The following is a 21,347-nucleotide window of genomic DNA, read 5'->3' as shown; positions in this document are numbered from 1 at the left end:
AAAAAAAAAAGTATAATAGAATATTTATTGGCATCTACTTTGATTGATATCCATGCCTTTCTGGCTATTAAATACTTTAAATATTCATTGCTCTGGGACCAGCAGTTAGCGTAATGGCTATGTCACTGGACTCCCACGTCGTCAATCGCGGTTTGAGTCCCGGACCTAGTGGCTTAAACTCACGCCAGGCATGTGTGCGTGCATGCCCAAGATCCCAAGAGGAGAATGGAGGAGAAGGGATTGCGGCGTGGCCATCCCCTCGGGGGGTGATTTCTCGCTTTCTATCTCTCTGTCTCTGTCTGGCGAGCACACGTGCCCTATAGCAAAAACCTCTCCAAAAAAAGAAAAAAAATTTCAATGCTCTTGCTTTCTAGTGTCTTGATTGTATTTTGTTCTCTACATTACATTGGCCACATTGGCAAAAAGTATAGGTAATCGTATAGGTCAAAAAGAAAAAAGAGACTCCCACTAGGGCATCCAGAAGGACACTGATTCCTCTACCACTTATTCAGTGTTTCTTATTCTATGTCACATCAGCATATTGGGTTGCTAGATGAGTCTTTATCTTTTATAGTAGCCATCAGTATACATCCTTGTCTGCCTTCCTGTTCCTCAGAGAAACCACTAAAGCAATGGTATCAAAGATGGCCTCCTTTCTTTCCACCCAGGACACAAAAGACAGCCGTTGTCATGCTGTGGTATACTATTCACCCACAGAACACTAGGAATAGGGGGGAAAGCAAGAATTATGATTTCAAAGGAATTCCTTGAAGACAAAGATTTTATGTTAAATCCAAAGATATAAAGTCCCTTGTCAAATAGGAAAGATGTACAGTATTATGACATTTTTAATTTTTTTAGGGGTTTTAACATAATCCATTCTACCTCACCTCCTCGATTCACATGTCCGTCATGAACGAGGTATTATACTTAGGTAAAGAGAAATTTAAAATTACACTAAAGATATGGCTTAGGCTTATGGAAGTGATTCCGAATTTATATTTTCTCATATACCGGTAAATTATTACTTATTTCATCATGTGCTACTTTTTCTTTTTTTTTTTTTCTTTTTTTACTCAGGACACTGAGGTAGGAGAATTGTGACATAGTGAGACTATGTCTAAAAATAATACCACACAAACACACACACACAATACACGTGCATGCACATATGGGGTCTAATAACTTGAAACAAATTCTTTAATATGAAAAAGATACATCTGATAAAACTACAACCATAAAAATTATTTTTTGCTTTGGTTTTAAAATATGGTATCTTGAGGTTCTTACTCAATCAAATCATTTTTTCTTCCTCACATTTGAGTGACACTTGGTTGGACCGAGACAGAAGCACAATAGATCATATTGTCTTATCTTCCCACAACTGGGGAATCTATAGTACTTATGATTTCCTGTCACTCAAATAATAAGTAATGTTCTTTCCATCTAATGCTTTTTTTTTTATCAAGGGAACAAAGTACAGCTAACATCAGATATGTGCCACTTCTACTTAAGACATTTAAGATATGACAGGAAAAATGCTGTCAACTTCTCTCACATTTCTTCAAGCAACAGAATATTTGTATTGATCCTTTTTATGTTAAATTCAGCTAATCCTCAAAAAACTTTTTTAAATTTAGTTAATCCTCCCTAGCATCCTATATCTTGCCTTCAGAACAATGATCACAAAAAGAATAAACAAACAAGTATTTAATAGCAAGGCCCCTGAAGGCAGAAGCTGACTGTCCACCGATATATGCCTAGAATCTATCAGAAGTTATAAACCATAGTAAGTACACCGTTTCACACATTAGGTTATTGAATGGATTTTGATACATTTAAAGCACTTTTAACTCATTTCAAAAAGATTATTATACATGTCTTCAAGTAAGTGCAATAACAACGTTAAATCTCAAAATAGATATTCTAAAACTTTCAAGAAACAGAAACTCATATGTTAGTCATATTCTTCCTTGGGAGACTAGAGTCTATTTAGATTTAAACCATCATATTTTTATGTTCCAATGAAAAGTATATGAAAATTTTATATATCCATTGTTGTATACATATTTTAGCAAGTGTTGACCAACAGGGTAATGCTTAATATTAGTTAGCTGGCACTAAACTTAAGAATTAGGCAGGGAAGGGACCAGCAGTTAGCAAAATGGCTATGTTGCTGGACTCCCATGTAGTCGACCACGGTTTGAGTCCCGAACCCGGTGACTTAAACTCACACCGGGCGCATATGCGTGCATGCCCAAGATCCTGAGAGGAAAATGGAGGAGAAGGGACTGCGGTGTGGCCATCCCCCCTGGGGGGTGATTTCTCACTTTCTGTCTCTCTGTTTCTCTCTTTCTGGCGAGCGCGCGAGCCCACACCCAAAATAAAAAAAAAAAAAAAAAAAAAAAAAAAAGAATTAGGCAGGGACCAGCAGATAGCATAGCAGTTATGTTGCTGGACTCCTACATGGTTGACCAGACCCAGTGGCCTGAAACTCTCACTGAAAGTGTGTGCATGCATGTCTAGAATCCCAAGACGAGAACGGATTGCCGCATGGCCGTTCCTCCTGGGGGGGTGTTTCTTATTTTCTGTCTCTCTGGCAAGCACATAAGCCCTGCAGCCAAAAAAAAAAAAAAATTAAAAATTAAATAATTTGGCACATGTCTGATATGATACAAAGTATTTGATGTTATGAAGTCATTTAGCATTTAATGTAATTCTTTGGTATACCAGAAAATTGTCTAGTGGTCATAGCTCAATGAAGATAATGTTCTTATGAATTTTCTTCATTTTAAAAAAAAGTGAGTATTAAGCCCTACAATGTGGTAGAAGGTGTTCTAGGTGTGTGAGACAAATTCCTTTAGTACTTACATTCTAGTAAGAGGAAGGAAAAAAAAAAGCAATAAGGAAATGTATGCTGTATCAGGAGATGGTAAGTGTTAAGAAAATAAAGCGGGGACATATGTGTCAGGAAGTAAGCTGGAGGAAGAACTGGTATATCCTATTCAGAGTGGCTTGGGTATACAAAGGGGGATGTCACTTACCAAGTCCCTTTAAGCTGAAGTACTACACTAGCAGATTATTGGTCTCTACCCAGTCAAAAGAAAACCAGGCATGAGAACTGCACAGCTGTAAGACATGTTCATTCATACCTCTTAGTTCTGAATAATATCAGTTGTCACTGGTCTGAGCCAGACTCAATCCAATAGTCAGACTACAGACTACAGTTCATACCCCAATGAAAGAATTATAATATGTTATTATTACTGCTCAGAAAGTGACAGATCACAGGTTCAACAATGCTAACTATAGCAATTGCAAGATGGAAGAGTTTATGGGGTATAAATGGGTAGAACGTTCCACATAAATCATTTTTTCTCTTTAAAGCCTTAAATTTGCAACCTAATTTAACACTGTTATAAAGCCAGTTAGGCTTATTTCATGTAACAGACTTCTCTGCTGATAAATAAATAAAGTAGTCCCTAGTTGGACTCCTCTAATTCCCATCTAGACTATAGTTCACCTCCCAGATATAAAGTTCTACATTCTCTCCTGGTTCTACAAGTTTAAAATTTTTAGATATTTTGATTAATATTTTAGTAATGATAGTGCTTCCCAAAAAGTTGGAAAATGTAGCGATGATAAAATTTGCTGTAACAGACGCCTTTATTACTTCAAGTGACTTTTTGCTACAGATAATTGACAACTTGATTTTCTTTGAGTTGAAACTAAAGGAAAATAGTGTAAGTAATCCTAAATCTTTGCATATTTTATCTTTTCCCAGAAGTTTATTTCCAAACTCCTGGGCCCTAACTTTATTCTGCAATTTTTTTTTTTTTTACAAAATTACTGTGATAAAGCCATTGACATCATTAATTGCATATTTTAAGCATTCATATGGTGAATGACATCACACTAGCTTTTTTGACTCTATAGAACATGATAAATATAAGAATTTTTACTCATCTAATCATTCCAGTTTTGTCATAGCCATGATGTAGGGTCTCTTCATTGCATCAAAAAAGTGAAACAGGTCATTCAAACTAATGCTTATGTATGTGAACATTCACACCAGTATACAGGGACAAGCTTATGAAGTAGAGGAGAAAGGAAAAACAGCCCCAATAAGTGGCTTAGCACTCAAAAGTCGGGAAATAACTAAACCAAGAAGGAGCAGGACAGGTCTCATCAAATCCAGACCATAAGATACTTTAGTAAATTCACATTGGAGCCTATGCAGAATTCTTTTTCTAGGTCTGTGCTCCACCATCAGGAGGTTCTAGAATGGAAGAATTACAATGATGATTCCAGGTTGAATATGAGGTCTAAGATGCTGAAAGAAATAGTGAAATAAAAGGATGACAGATGTATGTAGCAGCTCCAGGACATGATTTCAATAAGACCCTATCACAGGGAGCCTTCATCCTGCCTCCACTCCTTGTTACTCCATTTGCTCCTATTTTCTGCCTGGTTACAACAGCAGACTTCATTTAAAGCATGCTCCAAATCTTAATGGCTTCTCTTCTAAGAATCCTTTCCTAATTAATTTTTCAACATTTGTTATAATAAAAAGTGACTTTATTACTCAGTTATTGTATGAAGTCACCCTGAGGACTAAAAAATATGAACTGGCATGACTGGAATACTGTTTCTAAAGCTGTTTTTAAAAACTTGAACAACTGGGCCAGCAGGTGACATGGTTGGTAAAAGCACTGGACTCCCACATGGCCAACTTTGTGGTTCAAATCCTGGACCAGGCAGCTTGAAACTCACACCAGGAACATGTACATGCATGATCAAGATTCCTGAGGTGATTTCTCACTTTTCTCCTCACTGTCTTTCTCTGTCCCTCCAGGCACACACCCTAGGGCAAAAACCTTAAAAAAAAAAATCAAACAACAACAAAAAAGTAGTAATGAGTTTTAAGGATGAGACCAGCCTCACTTATTTCTATAGGTTCTCTCACATGTTACTAAAGAAAATGAAAAAAATACTTCCAGCATTGTTTGTTCTAGGCACTTCAACATTTTGGCACTAGTGAATGCTTTATGTTGCTTTTGCTTCCAGGAGCCTCAGCTGCCAAAGGGTGACACTGCACAAGAACATGTTTCTCACTTACATTCTAAATTCTATGATCATCATCATCCACCTGGTTGAAGTAGTGCCCAATGGAGAGCTAGTGAGAAGAGATCCGGTAAGCACTGCATGGTTTTGTTACTGATTTTCTCTTAAAGGATATAGTACTTTTAATTAGTGAACATGGTGTTCATGGGTGACTAAGCAGCAGTTTACATGTATAATTCTATGGACTTCTACAGTTGAGTTTTGCATGAAGCCAGGCATATCATTTCTATGTAGTTCTTGGAAGTAACTTGTTACATGCTATAGCAAAGAGCTGAGAATAATTGAATCACAAGCAAATAAGAATCACCCAACAAACAATGAGTTTTTTATGATTTATTGATACTTTATTCACACCTGTGGGAAATGTACCAAGCAAGTCTTGTGAACATAGATGATACGAGGTGCACTAAAATCGTGCTTCCCAGTGGACTCAGTGGGCCACTAACATTTACAGGTGTGCTTCAGTATGGGCCCCTTCAGCATGCTGGTGTCAGACTGGGCATGGCCAGTCACCTCAGCTATGAGCAGTTATACACATACTCTAATGCGCCATGCAAGTATTGACAGGTTCTATGTCTGCATGCTTTAAAAAAGGCTTATACTGACATAAGATAATGCCAACATTTGGGAGCAACACGACATATATCCATATGCACCATTGTGACAAACAAATCTGGCAAGTTACCTCCTTCTATATGAGTATTTTGGAGAACGGGAGCTGTAATCATTTAGCTCCATTACTGAGAACCATTCAGGATTCCTTCTCCCAGAATTCTCCTGAGGGTTGTTCACAGCAACTTTGATTTCTCTTTGGTCTTCTCTAGATCTAAGATTGAGTGTGTGTGTGTGTGTGTGTTTTCACTGTGGTTGCAAACCTAATCACACTGCAAAATCAAGTAGGAAATTTTGTAAATATTAGACAGCTGCTGTCCCAGTGCTAGAAATTCAGTAGGTATGAAGTTGAGCCAGGAAACCTGGGTGTTTTTTCTGTGCTGTCCGGTTTTTAAATCATTGTCCAACTACTGGATAAAGCAAATGAGTTAGCTAAAGAAGGCAGAGGTGAGTTACCCTGAAGCTTTAGTCATTTATTGATATTACAAACTAACTAAATCAGTCCCTGATACTACAAACTAACAAAAGCCAGAACTGAAAGGGATTTTGAAGGTTTGACTTTTTACTTTATAGAGGAGTCAAAATCCAAGAATGAAAAGACAAAGTGATTTGCCCCAAATCATGTAACTGGTCAGAGGGTTGGAGGAGGAGGCAAGGGCTTAAATCTAGGTCTCATTACTTTCCATTTCTCTTTCCTTCGCATCACTATGTTGCAAAACGAATTATAAATCAGTGTAGGGAGTAGCTACACCACACTGGTTGAAGAGGTTTCCAAATCTATTAGATTGATTTTTTTTTTAATGAAATTACTTTGTGCTATGATAGCAAGTAAGTACTTACTTTATATAAATTTTTATTTATCAAGTCTGTGAAGTATTTAAATAATGGCTAATCACAGTTTCTATTATTTAATAGACATTATGTTCTCTGTAAATATTTCCATCTCAAAAAAATCTAGCAAAGTTTCTCTTCCACCTTCTTTACAAACTTTATTTTTAACATTTTCCTGATTCATTAATGGCTTGCACTTTAATTAGATGATTCAAAATAGTTTACTAATATAACTATTAGATTAAATATAAAATTGCCAATATTTGATCATTTTGTTCTGCAACATTGACAAATCCATATGGCTAATCATCCTATGAATTTGTGGACAACACCCTGCAGGCTGGTCACAGTGAGGGTTGTTACTACCCCTATGCCCAAATGGGCAGGGAAAGATGTAAGATCCTAAAGACAGAGAGGTGGTGTGATGAGAACTGCCCTGCAGAAACTCAGAGCTTCTGCGTTGAGACACAGCCAACCTGTGGCAACTCCATATAAGGAGAAACAAATAACCCTCTTTCACTTACTTACTCGACCTCCCAAAGTCAGTGTATGGTCTCCATTAACTGAGTGCAGTCAGAAACCAGAGGACAAAGGAATACTGATGCAGACACAGAATCAGGTCCAGGGCAGTGGGAGTGGGGTGCAGAGTGCATTTGAAAGCACAGACAAAAACCATCTAGCACAGTGTGAATGGCAAAGGGATATTTTCTTTTTCTTTTTTTTTTTTTTTTTGCTTAACTTTGTTATGCAAGCATCTGTAGATAGCCTCATCTTTCAAAACTGGCATTTGACAGTTCTGCCAACCTAATGACAAAAATGCGTGAAATCTGCCCAGAGCATGCATCCTGCATGACAGTGGCGTGGCATGGGAAAGCAGCTTAATTTGGCTTCTAATGGCTCCACAGTGTTAATAACGTTTGCTGTATGACTATATCCAGAAATGCATTATGAGTCATTTTTTAAAACCATAGTGTCTGTCATCAGAGACAGTCCTGTCTTACCTGCAGAATAAGGCAACCAAATGAGCTCACCTCAATGGGACTTTTTTTCTGTCAACTAATGTAAGTAAAATTTATCTTATTTAACTCATTCTTTAAAAATCACAAGAGAGGGGTGGATATTATCCCATTTTTTATTGTTTTGATTTTTGCCATAAGGCAAAATCTTGCCAGAAAGAGATAGAGAGAGACGAAAAGTGAGAAATTACTCCCTGGGTGGGGAAATGGCCACACCATAATCCCTTCTCCTCCATTCTTCTCTCAGGATCTTGGGCATACATGCACATGCACCCAGTGTGTTTTGCAAGCCACTGGGTCCCTGGACTCAACCACAGAGTGGGTATTGGGGGACTCAGCACCTTAACCACCATGCCACTGTTAGCCCCATATTATCTCTTTTTTTAAAGTTAAGGAAACTCAAGCTCGATAATGGCAAATGTTTTCCATACTATGAATACTTAGAGATGAAATTCAAACCTAAACCTGTCTCTCACCAAAGCTGATCTCTCTCTTCTATTCAGTGTGGTTCTCCTGATTATCTTTATTTATTTCCTTAGGAAGCTGTGTTGTTTTTCTTTTAATTCTTGTTTTTGTTTTTTTGGGTTTTTTTTCTTTGTTTTTGAGAGATTTTTGCCATGGGCACATGTGATCGCCAGAAAGACAGAGAGAGACAGAGAGACAGAAAGCGAGAAATCACCCCCCAAGGAGGATGGCCACACCGCAATCCCTTCTCCTCCATTCTCCTCTTGGGATCTTGGGCACGCACGCACACGCACCAGGCATGAGTTTAAGCCACCAGGTCTGGGACTCAAACCATGGTCGACTACATGGGAGCCCAGTGACATAGCCATTACGCCAACTCCTGGTCCCAGGGAGCTGTGTTTTTAAAGAAATGGGCACAGTCATTCCAAAGTGGTGACTGTCCATAATTGAATATGCACACATGTTCCTTATGCAAGGAACTCATGCTGAGTGCAAAACAGATGTAATTGTTTGCAATTATCTAAGTCTCTCAGCACAGAACAGTCAAGATGTTTTGCTTTCTATTTCCCATTAAGGTTGAAAGCCTAGAGAAAGTTACTGTTTACCAAGAGTATACCAGGAAATGGCACTTCAGTTATTGAATAATCAACCACACTGACCTGAGAGCATAATTATAGATTGAGTAGACTCTCTTTCATTTCTTTTTTGAGGGTCTCACACCTTTATCTCATGCCCTAGCTTGCTCCCCAGCTATTCATGTAAAGGGAAATTCTCCATTGTGAGATCTTGTTAAACCTAACTTCCTGAAATTACATTAAATTCAGGATTTTATTCTGAGTTCACTACTAAATTTTAGAAGTCATTTAACTTCATCCATTAAATGAGAACAACAAAAACTGCCCTTTTTGCTTCTAAGGGCTTGTTCTGAAGTTTCAAAGCATAGGACTTTTACAAGTTTCCAAGGGTACATTGCAAACAATTGCTTACGAGGTGGTTGTGAACCCGCTCCTTGCGGCTAACCTATGGGTCTCTGTACGTGGCTTTTCCAACGAATCTATTACTCTGTTCATTACTCTAGCAGTCTCATTTGTTATCATTGCTGGATGTTTTCACTTTTGTAGGATGTTTTAGGGGCAGACATGCATAGGCACTCTGTCGGTCACTTTACTCAGGCTGTCTGCTAGCCACCAAATCAGTCCAATCTGCCTTGCAGCTACTCCATTGCCTAGAAACCCATGATAAAACCATAAGCAGGTGTCTAGAGACCCAGTTTTGCCACCAGTCAGCTGCTTCCCCAGGAGAATGGGAGTGTGAGCCTAGGGGAGCCAAAAAAATGAACAGGAATTTTTCTTCTAGGTGTTAAAGAAATGAGGTTGATTCACCCACACACATTAGCAAGTTTGAAAAAAGGGAGGAAGTATTTGACAGCAAAAAGAATGTAACATTCTCTGATGGAAAGGATGTACTGGCAATATCCTTGATTTGATGGTGGCATAATCCATGTTTTTGAAAAACTATATTGTGTGCAATGGAGATCTATAATTAAATTTAAAAGAATATATTAGAAAAAAAGAAAAAAGGAAAGAAACTTGATGGTGTGACTAGAACTTAGTTATCCAATCGATATATATTTAACTAACAGATATGCTATTTTTTAGCAATGTAAGAACAAATTTCCCAAAGAAAAATTATAAAATACTTGAAAGATAAAACTTCATCCAATCAACCAAGTATTTAATGAGCAGCCAAAACTAATATTTTAATCCTCAGGCTGCATGAAATTCATACTATTTTGGAAAATATGTATTTATGACATCCTCTTTGTCTTTTTTTTTTTTTTTTTTTTTTGGAGAGGTTTTTGCTATAGGGTGCATGCGCTCACCAGAGAGACAGACACAGAAAGCAAGAAATCACCCCCTGGGGGAGATGGCCACGCCACAATCCCTTCTCCTCCATTGTCCTCTCAGCATCTTGGGCACGCATGCACACGTGCCTAGCGTGAGTTTAAGCCACCAGGTCCGGGACTCGAACCGCAGTCGACTACATGGGAGTCCAGCGACATAGCCATTCCACTCACTGCTGGTCCCCATCCTCTTTACAATTTTTAGCAATGAGCCAAACCTCACATGGAAATAATTTCCTGTGTCTTTACAACCACACATGAGAAATGTAGTCATATTTACCTTTTTTGAAGTGTAGGTTTTGTTTTGTTTTGTTTTGTTTTGTTTTCATCAAAGCAAAGGAGAAAAGTATCTAGATAGTTTTCTCTGTGTGTCTAAAAGAGAAGCCCTCTTTCCTCTGGGGTTAGATAAGAATGAGAATGAGCTACTGATAACAAGCCACTTACCATGGGGCCATGTCAGAATGTGTCCTCTTTCATGTTTCCAGATATCCGTTTCATCCAGAAGACAGAGTTTGTAAGCATGTACCACTCACCAAATCTATATAAATCATAGAGGAAAAAAGGGAGGGGGGGCTATAATTACAGAAATAATTCCTATTTTAGACTGGGAGACATACACTTCACCCAGATGAAAGAAATCAGGTAGGTCATTTGTTTTCAGTACTTTCCGTATGTGAGCGCAGTCTTTGTCTTTCCATGATTTTTCTTAAATCCCTTTTCTTTGCCTACATATACAAACCAAATATCAATAGGATTACTCTTTCTAGCCAAGCAAAATTGGTTTAAGAAAGGGCAAGAGAGAACTGTTAAGTAGACTTATTTTATACGTTAGTCATAATGAATAAACTGGTTGTTTATAACATTGTCAACTGTGGCCATAGAGGAGAGAATATGACTAAAAACTTCTCTAAGAGAGACATACACGGTGACATTTATATCATATCATACCTTGAAAATGCATATTCTGTTATAAATTTGTTCACAGAAGTTCAATTTTTTGAGCACCTTTTCTCATTCAAAAGATTATTAAAACAGGTTACAGTTAAAACTGTAAATTGAGGGCCCACAGGTAGAATGGTGATTGAGGAGCTGGACTTCCATATAGCCGAATGTGGTTTGAGTCCCAGATCTGGTGGCTGGGAATTACACTGGGTATGTGTACACATGTGGGCAGGGTCCTGAGAGAAGAAGGGAGGAGAAGGGATTGCGGCCTGGCCATCTCCAGCCAAAACAAAGTATAGGTACAAGAAAGAAAAATTCAAAAAGGAAGAGACAAAGAACAAAGAGCAGAAGAAGTTTATGGAAAAGGGAAGTTTAGACATGGTTAATTTACAAATATTTGTTGAAATGGCAAACCAACATGAAAAATCATAACCATAGTTATAAATTAAACAAAAGCACATCCATCAGCCCTTCACCAATTTGTGATTCAAATAGACATCTCCTTTAACAAAACAAAATAAAACAAAAGAAAAAGCCAAGAACAACACAATATATCATTTTTAAAGACACTTTGTTCTTTAAGCAAACTAAAGGCAGAGTATGGATTATTTTTTTCACTTTGACCCAATTCTCCTGTCATTCTATCAGCAGTTATGGTAGAAAGACCATCCTTCTCAATATCCATGGGGATATGTTAAAAAGAAAGTCTTGTTTTTTTTTTTTTTTGGAGAGGTTTTTTCGCTACAGGGCACATGTGCTCGCCAGACAGACAGAGACAGAGAGACAGAAAGCAAGAAATCACCCCCCAGGGGTATGGTCACGCCACAATCCCTTCTCCTCCATTCTCCTCTCGGGATCTTGGGCACGCACACACACGCGCCCGGTGTGAGTTTTAAGCCACCCAGTCCGGGATGCAAACCACGGTCGACTATGTGCGAGTCCAGTGACATAGCCATTACGCTAGCTGCTGGTTCCCAGAAAGTCTTATTATTGAAGAAAGAACTGCCTCATCCCAAATGTTGTTGCACTACTTCTATACTTATTAATTATTTACTTAATTTTGAGGGCAAAATAAAACACAGTGTCCTCATTTCTCAATGTAGAATCTCTGTGGGGTTTGTGGTTTCTTCTCCGTCAAAGTGGTCATTTTCTTTCCTTGGAAGTTTCTAGTCAGTCATGGTCTCCCCTCTATGGCCAAGGATGACAGTCTTATTCCTTCACATTCTTTTTTTTTCCTTCAGTTAAATTCAAAATAGCTTATGGCATACATAAAGACTGAATAGATGCTTCATTTGTTAAGTGATGTAAAAATTGTCCATTGTCATTTGTATCATTGGAGCATTTCATTTCCATAATACCCCACATTTCATTTCCTTGTTCTGTCTGCTCATTCAGTGATCTTCAAGTAGAGTCAAGAGGCAGAATTAAAAGCATTGTTCTTGCTGCATCTAAAGGAAGCTGGCAGAATGCGTGTCATTTTCTAGAAAGAAATGTCTCTCCAAACTTTTTATCTGGGTCTTAAATGGACAATAGAGAGAGGTTCGTTTTTACTGACAACCTGAGCACTTTGCACCTCAAAAGATGAAACAATCAAATCATATTTTCTATAGTCTCTTTTATAGGTAAAGTCAAATGAGTTCTAAGTTCTCAAAAACAACATGAATTTCTTCTAACCTTTATTTATTCAAGACAGTTGAGCTACCAGTCTATGTCAGAGTTTTGTCCTAGGTAGGCACAGGAAGATGATCTCAGAAGCAAGGCATTACAGATAAAAAAGCCCGGGGTGGAAAATGGACTCCTCATTCCCAGCCCAACAGAGACTGATGCAAGGGAAAGAATATACATGTGAAGGTGGTAACAGCAGAGTCTTTGAGATAAGAGGTCAATGACAGATGAAACTAGACTGGCATTATCTATTCTCAGTAGTCTATGGGGAAAAAAATAGTTTGGGAAGGAAAATGAAAGGATATCGTGGAAAAGAAAGGCAATATGGAGAAGATAATGCCAAGATTTGTTAATATAGGTTATCATGCTCTGGTTATGCTACTGCCATTTACTTTCATGTCAAACCAATAAGTGATTTTTTTAACCAAGATCATACAGTGCAGAAAGTATTCAAGGATTTCTGTATTCCTGTTAAAGCTATTATTTCTGATTGGTCACTTTCCCAAATGCGTTGAAGGAGACTCTTTTCCTGAAATGAGTATAAACATCAACCCAATCTCCCAATTCTCACATCTGGTCAATCTGAGTGCACACTGCACATGAAACCAGTGACATAGAAAAGTTTTTTTTGGTTGTCTGTTGTTGTTTTTGTATGTGTGTGTGTGTGTGTGTGTGTGTGTGTGTGTGTGCATGACATGGCTTACATAGCATGTCTTCATCTCAACATTTACAGTTGACCTCCCTTACTTTGAGAAGGCTGCCATGTATTTAGTGCAGAACTTATTATGGATACATTCTTACTCTCAAAGACCTTTCATCTAAGGTGCTAGCATTTTAGGACCTCTTTCTGAGGATGGGTCAGTCCATTGCTAGAAAGCTCTGGGGCAACAGTTGAATGATATTTTACGCTTAGCTGGATTGCTCTAAATACTATGGCATGATTCTTGCTGAGCTATAAGATCTCAAATTCAAGTTCTTCTGCTTACCTAAAGATTAATTTGTAATTTTGATCAAGTAATCTTGATCTTAGCTCGATTGCACCTTACTTTCTTACTGTGTAAAATGAAGATAATAATAGCGTGTTCTTCATAGAATTGTTTGTGAAAAATAAACCAAAATGCCAGGACCAGCAGTTAGCATGATGGCTATGTCACTGAACTCCCATGTAGTCGACCACGGTTCGAGTCCCGAACCCAGAGGCTTAAACTCACGCTGGGCGAGTGTGCATGTGTTCCCAAGATCCCAAGAGGAGAATTGAGGAGAAGGGATTACAGTATAGCCATCCCCCCCCGGGGGGTTATTTCTCACTTTCTATCTCTCTGTCTCTCTCTTTCTGCATGCGCCCTATGGCAAAAACCTCTCCAAAAAAAATAATAATCTAAGAAGGACTAACGGTAAAAGTAAGATGTACACACTCAGAGGTTTGTAAATCACAAATAATTAAAAGCAGTCTTAAAAATATAACGCTAAATCAATCATGACTTGAGAATCCCCTCACCATACCACATAGAGTAGGACCCGTAAGAGGAGTTAGTGGTAATGGAGACCAGCAGATGGCATAATAGTTATGTTGCTGGACTTCCACGTAGTCAACTGTGATTTGAATCACGGACCTGGTGGCTTAAAATTCATGTCAGGTGAGTGTGCATATGTGTTCAAAATCCTGAGAGGAAGCTGCAGGAGAAGGATTGCAGCATGGCTATCCCCCCAGGGGGAAGGGTGATTTCTCGCTTTCCATCTCTCTATCTCAATGGTGAGTGCACACACTCTATAGCAAAAATTTCTCCAAAAATAAATAAATAAAAGAGGAGTAAGTGGTAAACTCACACCCCTGCCATGTTTCTAACAGGCTTTTCTTTCTATTAGTTGGAATTGTGCGCATCCTACTCTTCTGTTTACTCTAGGGCACTTCCAAAGTGTTTCCTTTGCCAGTTTCCTTAAACAGGTCTCATGTAAAGATAGCTACTTTAGAAAAATGTTTTAGTTGCATACATAAATAATACTTCAGTGGAGAACATCAATCATGGTATCATCTGCAATTGAATTCAGCTGGTAAATAAGTCTTGCGTTTCTCTTTTATAGAAAAAAACGTGATTATATATTCATAATAAGTTCAACTGCCTTAAAAGTTCTGGATGATTTGCTTGTAAAAAATTGAAAAACGTGAACAATTGTTACAATGTGAAAGCAAGTGTATTATAAAAAATAAACTACTATGTTTATAGGCAACTATATTTTTAAATATTTTACTTAAACATCATCTTAAGACAAAGGTATTCGAATAAACTGAAATTATGAAGACAATAAGTATGCTCAGAAATAAGAAACAAGTAAACTGAAAAATAAAAAGTACTCCTGAGAGCAATTCCATAATATTAACTCACATAAGACCTAGTTTGTGGAGAAAAGGTTTTATTTAAAGTTTAGTGTTGCAGGGTAGTGGTTCACTATCTAAAATGGATTTAAAAACAAAATGATGTTAGCTAGGTAGCGCCTATATGGAAAAACCTCTCACAGATACAACTAAGAACTCTGTACAAAAAATAGAAATTAATTTTCTGAAGATCCTGGAGAGAGACCAAAGCAGGTGGACACTAGAAGGGAGATGGCACTTGAAAATGAGAATAGATTATAGAATTTCCATTGTTTTATTGCTTTTATTTCTTTCCAGGGCACCTAAAACTCTGATAGAAAACTTTTAGTGACTTGAAGAATAGAAGAAAGAATTTGGGGCAACTACAAAGCCCCAAAGTAAAGAATAGATGTCAGAAAAGAGAGAGTCAGAGAAAAGGGACCTCAAATTCTGTGTATATTCCTATGTCCAGTCTTTGGCTGACTCTATAACTGTGTGCCTACAAAGGACACCAAGATGATAGCTAAGTCGAAAAGAACTCAGCTGAGATGTAAGTTACTACTATAACAGGGAATTTGCTCTTCGGATTTAGCCATGTTACGTGCCTACTAAAACAAACAGACAAATAAAAACCAGAATGCTTCAAAGGAATATAACCAAATCTAGAATCTACAATTTAACCTATACAATATCCAGAACACAATACAAAATTAGTAGATATAGCAAAAATTTAGAAAATATAACCTGTTTTCAAGAGAAAATACAATTAGACCCTGAGATGATCCAGAAATTAAAATTAGCACACAACTTTTTTTTAAGACAGATTTTTGCTATAGGGCACGTGCACTCGCTGAAGAGACAGAGAGAGAAAAAGAGACAGAAAGAGACAAAGAGACAGAGAGAAGTCAAACTTGGGGGGATGGTCACGCCACACTCCCTTTTCCTCCAGTCTTCTCTTAGGATCTTGGGTGCCTGGCATGAGTTTTAAGCTGCTGGGTCTGGGGCTTGAGCTGTGGTCAACTACGTGGGAGTCCAGCAACATAAACATTACACCATCTGTTGGTTCCAGCATATAAAAATTTTAAAGTAGCTATTATAAAATGCTCAAGCATATGATTGAATGAAAAGAGAAAATTTCAGCCAAAAGACAGGAATTATTTAAAACAAAAAACTACCTGGTAATTCTAGAACTGAAAAATAGAGCTGCTGAAATGAAAAAGAATTATACTAGATGGGCTCAATAGCAAAGAGAACAAAGAAAATGACAAAGGAAAGAGTCAGTGAACTGGGGAAAAAACTTGATAGAAATTATCCATTTCAAAGAACAGAAAAGAAATACTGGGGGGGGGGGTAACTGAGCAATGTCTCAGGGACTTCTGAGACATTATCTGAAAGTCTAAAATACTTAAATGCTGATTCCAGAAAGAAAAAGATAATAAATGAGCCTAAAATGAAGAAACAAATGCCAATAAATTGCACAAATAGAAGTCAAGTATTCATATAACCCTTGAAAGCCTGCATGCGCCCAAGGGTCCATATGCATGCCTACTTTGAAGACCACTGTGTGAAGAGAAACAGGAGTCCTGTCTTATCAGGGATACAGGGATAAATGACAGGATATAGTAGACCTTAGGAAATGTCACATTTTATATATACTCTGGCTTCACACTTAGAAGAAGCTCAAAGGGCCAGCAGATGGTGTGGTGGCTAACGTGCTGGACTCCCACATGGCCAACCACAGTTTGACTCCCAGACCTGGTAGATGACTTTCTCACTTTCTCTCTTTCTCTGTCATCAAATTATATAATGATAATAATAAATAAATCTTTTTTTTAAAAAAGAAAAGAAGAAAACATTAAAAAGACGCAAAATACCCCCTACACTGCCCCACAGAGCTAGCTAAGCATTTAAAGTTTTAAATTGATGGCAGCAGCCTAACCCCTTCAGATAGATACTGATCTGCATAGACATTTATAACAACTATAATGCTATTGGGGGAAAAGGTCCCTGATTAATTAGATGTTGGATAAGCAGCACTTCTTTAGGTACTTGATGAAATAATCAAACACTCTCATTGAACAGGATAAGCACTACCCAAAGCCATATTCATTTGGATTTAATAAGCATCTCCACTCACATCCTGTATAAATAATATTATCATATTATGTAATATAAGTGTTGTTATAATATTATCAAGACCTGTGGTGGAAATGGAAGAGACAACAGACACATAAAGATGAATTTGGCAGATATGTATTTAACAGCAATTGTGTACTCCTTCAATATGTAATCTAGACATATGAATAAAATTTAATTAAAAAATTAACCTGGCAAATTTAATCAAAATAAGCTACAAATCTTTATTACTTAGGATCTTTTAAAATGTCTTTTCCTTTGTTAAAATGTTTAGAAATTGACATCAATTCTTCTTCCCTTGCTCAAGTAAATATAACTTCACACTCTTCCTTCAGTGCTTAAGTGAATTTATGAGAAAACATTCTAAGATGCTTCAGGAAAATAATCATATTTAATTACTGGAGATTGCTCTGAACATACAGTCAAGTTTGTTTGTTTATTTATTTTAAAATTTCCAATGGACATATGCACTTGCCTGACAGAGTCAATGAGAGAGAGGGAAAGTGAGAAAGTACCTTTTCATGGGGAATGGCCATACTGCAATCCTTTTTCCTCCATTTCTCACTCCTGTCAGAATTTTGGGCACACATGCACAGGTACATGGTGTGTTTTCAAGCTACTAAGTCTGGGACTCGAACCATGAAGTCAGTCATGTGAGACCCAGCCACATGATGGCTACAGCACTGACTGTCTCTATTCCTGTTTTAAAACAAGACTTAGGGGAACCAGCAGGTGACATGGTGGTTAGGGCACTGGACACTCCCACATGGGTAACCATGGTTTGAGTCCCCGACCTGATGGCTGGCTGGCTCGCTCTCTCTCTTTCTCTCTCTCGCTCATGTGTCTCACACTGGTCAAATTTTAAAAAACAAAATAAATGAATGAATCAATAAAATTAAATAAACAATTCTTTTAAAAAAAAGACTTAGCAGAAGTAAAATTGGCATCTTTGACTTAATACACAGTATTATGAAGTTAATACTATAGAAATTATTTCAAATTATTTTTTGAGTTATTTATTAATATTTGTCTTTGGTGACAGATATGGTTTTAACAGTTTGTTATAAATTCCCAAACATACTTACTTGGCTCCCCAAAACTAAAGAGACAGGAAAACTATTCTTCACAGACTCTTATTTTTCTTCAGTACTGTCAGTCTACGGGCATTTGAAAAATCAGCCACCTCTCTTACTATGAATTAGCTTGCATTGCAGACCCCCTCAAAAAGGCAGAAGTTGAAGGAAAGAAAAACAGAATGCATGACAACATTCATTAACTAATGGGTTCCAACTCTGGCAGAGTGTTGATCCACTCCTTGCTAATTTTTACACAAATTAAGTAGATTATTTAATGGTGCTATACAAACTTCACTAGTTGTATTTATTTATTATTTGACTTAGATGCCAGGCCTTGCTATGCACATAAGAAAAAACGTTTTAACAGTCTTAAGGTTGGCTAGAAAAATTATTCTTTTTAGAAATCATGTGTACGGTGACACTTATTTTATCTTTTTTTTTTTTTTTACATTCAATCACTGTGTTTCTTTACAGCATACCAAATGCATTTTCTCATCTTGAATACACTATATATTGGTCCAGTCAAACATATTATCATACACATTATGTTCAACAGATCATTTTTCATTTTTGGGTCCCTTAAATATTTTGCTTTTTTTCTTTTCCCCCTCGATTCCCTCCCTCTTGCCATCCCCCATCTCCCACCCTCTTTCCACACTGTCTCTAGTATCCACAGTTGCATTTATTGCTAAGCCAAGCAAGCCAGACTATGAAAAAGAGGCATTGTGTGTCCCCACTCAATATGTACTGAATGTCTGCACTCTGTGGCAGAAACGGAAAGATTGGAAGGTACGAAGACACAGAGGGCACTTTTAATTTCAATAGCTATGTCTCCACCAGAAAATGACTTCCTGGATTGAAAGCATTGAATTTTATCTTTGCAACTTAGCCCAGGTTGAACACAAAAATGCAGCACAGTTTCTGCATGAAAACTAGTCACTATTTTGAAAATTTAAACAAAATGAACTTAAATGATAAAATGTGCATTGGAATCAAATTCTGCCAGAATGGCTCCTCTAAGAAACATATAGCTATTATTTTTCATTGTCTTCTGCCAAATGTATTTAAAGCAATACCAAACCAAAACATCTCATTAATATTTCCTTGGCTCATTATTATGTCTAACTATATAAAATCGATATAGAAGGTGAATCTGATATTCCAGTTTTACCAGTGAAAGACGAAAATCACAAGTATTTTTTATGAAAGCTGTGAGTTTTTGGTTACTTGTAAAATCTATCATGAAAATGAAATACACACTGAGAATGAAATATGCTCTGACTTGACAACATTTTCCAGTAGAGAAAGTTTATTCTGTCAACACTATCCCGTGTCTTCTTTTTGTGGAATCTTTTAAGAGTGAGTTTTTTGGTATTTGTTAAGCCATATTCCAAGTCTGTATTTTTCTATGATCCTCTAACCTTTTCCCTTTACATTCTTCACTTCTATTCTGAAGTTTGTCTGAATGAAAGAGTTAAGTGTGCAATCTCTCCCAGAGTTATTGGTATTGTTAGTAAGGGAAATAGCCTTAAGCTAAAAAAAATAAATCATATGGCCTTTCAGGCAATGTGAAGATGATAGAAGGCATGCTGGGAGACAAGAGACTATTCTTCAGCTCCCTTTTACAACTCATAATATGCTTGTGCTCTGAATGGTGCTAAGAGTGGTTGTTTGTGGATTTTTAATGGCTTAAACATAGGACAGAGGCTTACTGTATGAATCCATTATGTGATCCTTTGCTGCCTCCATAGCTTCCAAGAATGAACTCTGATTTCCTTTCTATTTCTCATCCCCGTCCTTCTCCTACACCCAGCCAACTGGCAAACACCTCAAAATATTGACTATCTGTTCTAAGGTTGGTCTTGTCTAAATAAACAAACAAAAATTCCAAAGCATTTTACATTATCCTTTCCCGCAGTGAATGGTTCTTTAACAATTTGACATGCAAGATTTCCTATGCTATATAGATCAGGGACATTTTCTTATGTGGGAAAACAATTTGAGCATCAATCTTCTATACAGTTTTGAAGTTGACTTTATTTATAATTTATTTGTAACTCCATCATTAATACTCCCAGCATTTTACTGTTTTTCACAGACATTCAGTTTGGCCAAAAATTGGAGTTGCCTGATGTGCAGTTCCCAGCTGAGGTTAAACAAGGCAAACAAGGTTATTATTTAAGTTTTTCAATTTCATTTTGTAAAGAAATGTCCTTCTCATGGTCTATTTTGTGCCATATTTTTACATTTCTGTTACTTTGTTGGTGTTTTTATGGTTTAAAATAGCACCCCAGGGGGACCAGCAGGTGGCGTAGTGGTAAAGGCACTGGACCCCCACATGGCTGACCATGGTTTGAGCCCTGGACCCTGCCACTTGAAAATCACGCCAGGCATATGTGTGTGCATACCCAAAATTCCAAGAGGAGAATGGAAGAGAAGGGATTGTGGTGTAGCCGTCCCCCCTGGGGGGTGATTTCTCACTTTCCCTCTCACTATGTCTCTCTCCAGTGAGCACATGCACCCAATGACAACCGCCCCCCCAAGTATAGTACTGAAGTGTTCCTGATCTTTAGTGTACTGTCATGTACTCAAGTTGTCTAGTGTTCCTAAGTGCAAGAAGGCTTTGATGTACCTTACAGAGAAAATGTGTGTCTGATAAGTTTTCTTTAGTCAGAAGTTACAGTGCAGTTGGCTAGTAGTTTAATGTGACTTAATCAATAGTATCTATGAAATAATGTGTCTCTAAACGAAAACATCTGAAACAAAGTTATATATTGATTGAGTGCTAAAAATTTATGACCAGAGATTCATAGGCCCTACCTTGTAATGTCCCTAGGAGCAATGACTCAGTATTTACTAGTTTAGTTTTTGCAATGACTTTATAGACCATAAATACTGGAAATAATAAGAATTGCCTGTACATAAAACAGAAGCCAAAGCAGCTCTGGATAACATAGCAGAGGGCCATCATCTTTGTTTGTTATCTGTTACTCCACAATTGGTAGTTACCAAAGCTTCTATTTGGAACTTTGAACCTAGAAGTAATAGGGTTTCCAAATAAGAGTAATTGTCAGAGTGAACCCAGAGTATCAACTGAATTCCTCATTTTTCACCTGTATGACTGATGCCATGTAGATATAGCAAGTGCTTGCTCTGCAAATACAAAAGTAGCATAATATTAAATCAGCCAGGTCATCTCAAATAGGAAGATAATAAATGGTAGG

At 37.4% G+C, this 21,347-nt stretch overlaps 1 protein-coding gene across 1 annotated transcript in view; it reads left to right on the top strand.

Annotated features, from left to right (window-relative positions):
* Nucleotides 1–21,347, top strand: part of CALCR (calcitonin receptor) — a 63,015-nt gene that overhangs the window by 20,108 nt on the left and 21,560 nt on the right. The window contains exon 6 of the mRNA XM_027766316.1: nucleotides 5,068–5,194. Within this exon, the coding sequence (XP_027622117.1) occupies nucleotides 5,068–5,194 (127 nt within the window). The remainder of the gene's footprint in view (nucleotides 1–5,067; nucleotides 5,195–21,347) is intronic.

Source organism: Tupaia chinensis, unplaced genomic scaffold (genome assembly GCF_000334495.1).
Source record: "Tupaia chinensis unplaced genomic scaffold, TupChi_1.0 Scaffold142374_1, whole genome shotgun sequence".
Classification (NCBI taxonomy): Eukaryota; Metazoa; Chordata; class Mammalia; order Scandentia; family Tupaiidae; genus Tupaia; species Tupaia belangeri.
This window is presented reverse-complemented; position numbering and strand designations above follow the sequence as displayed.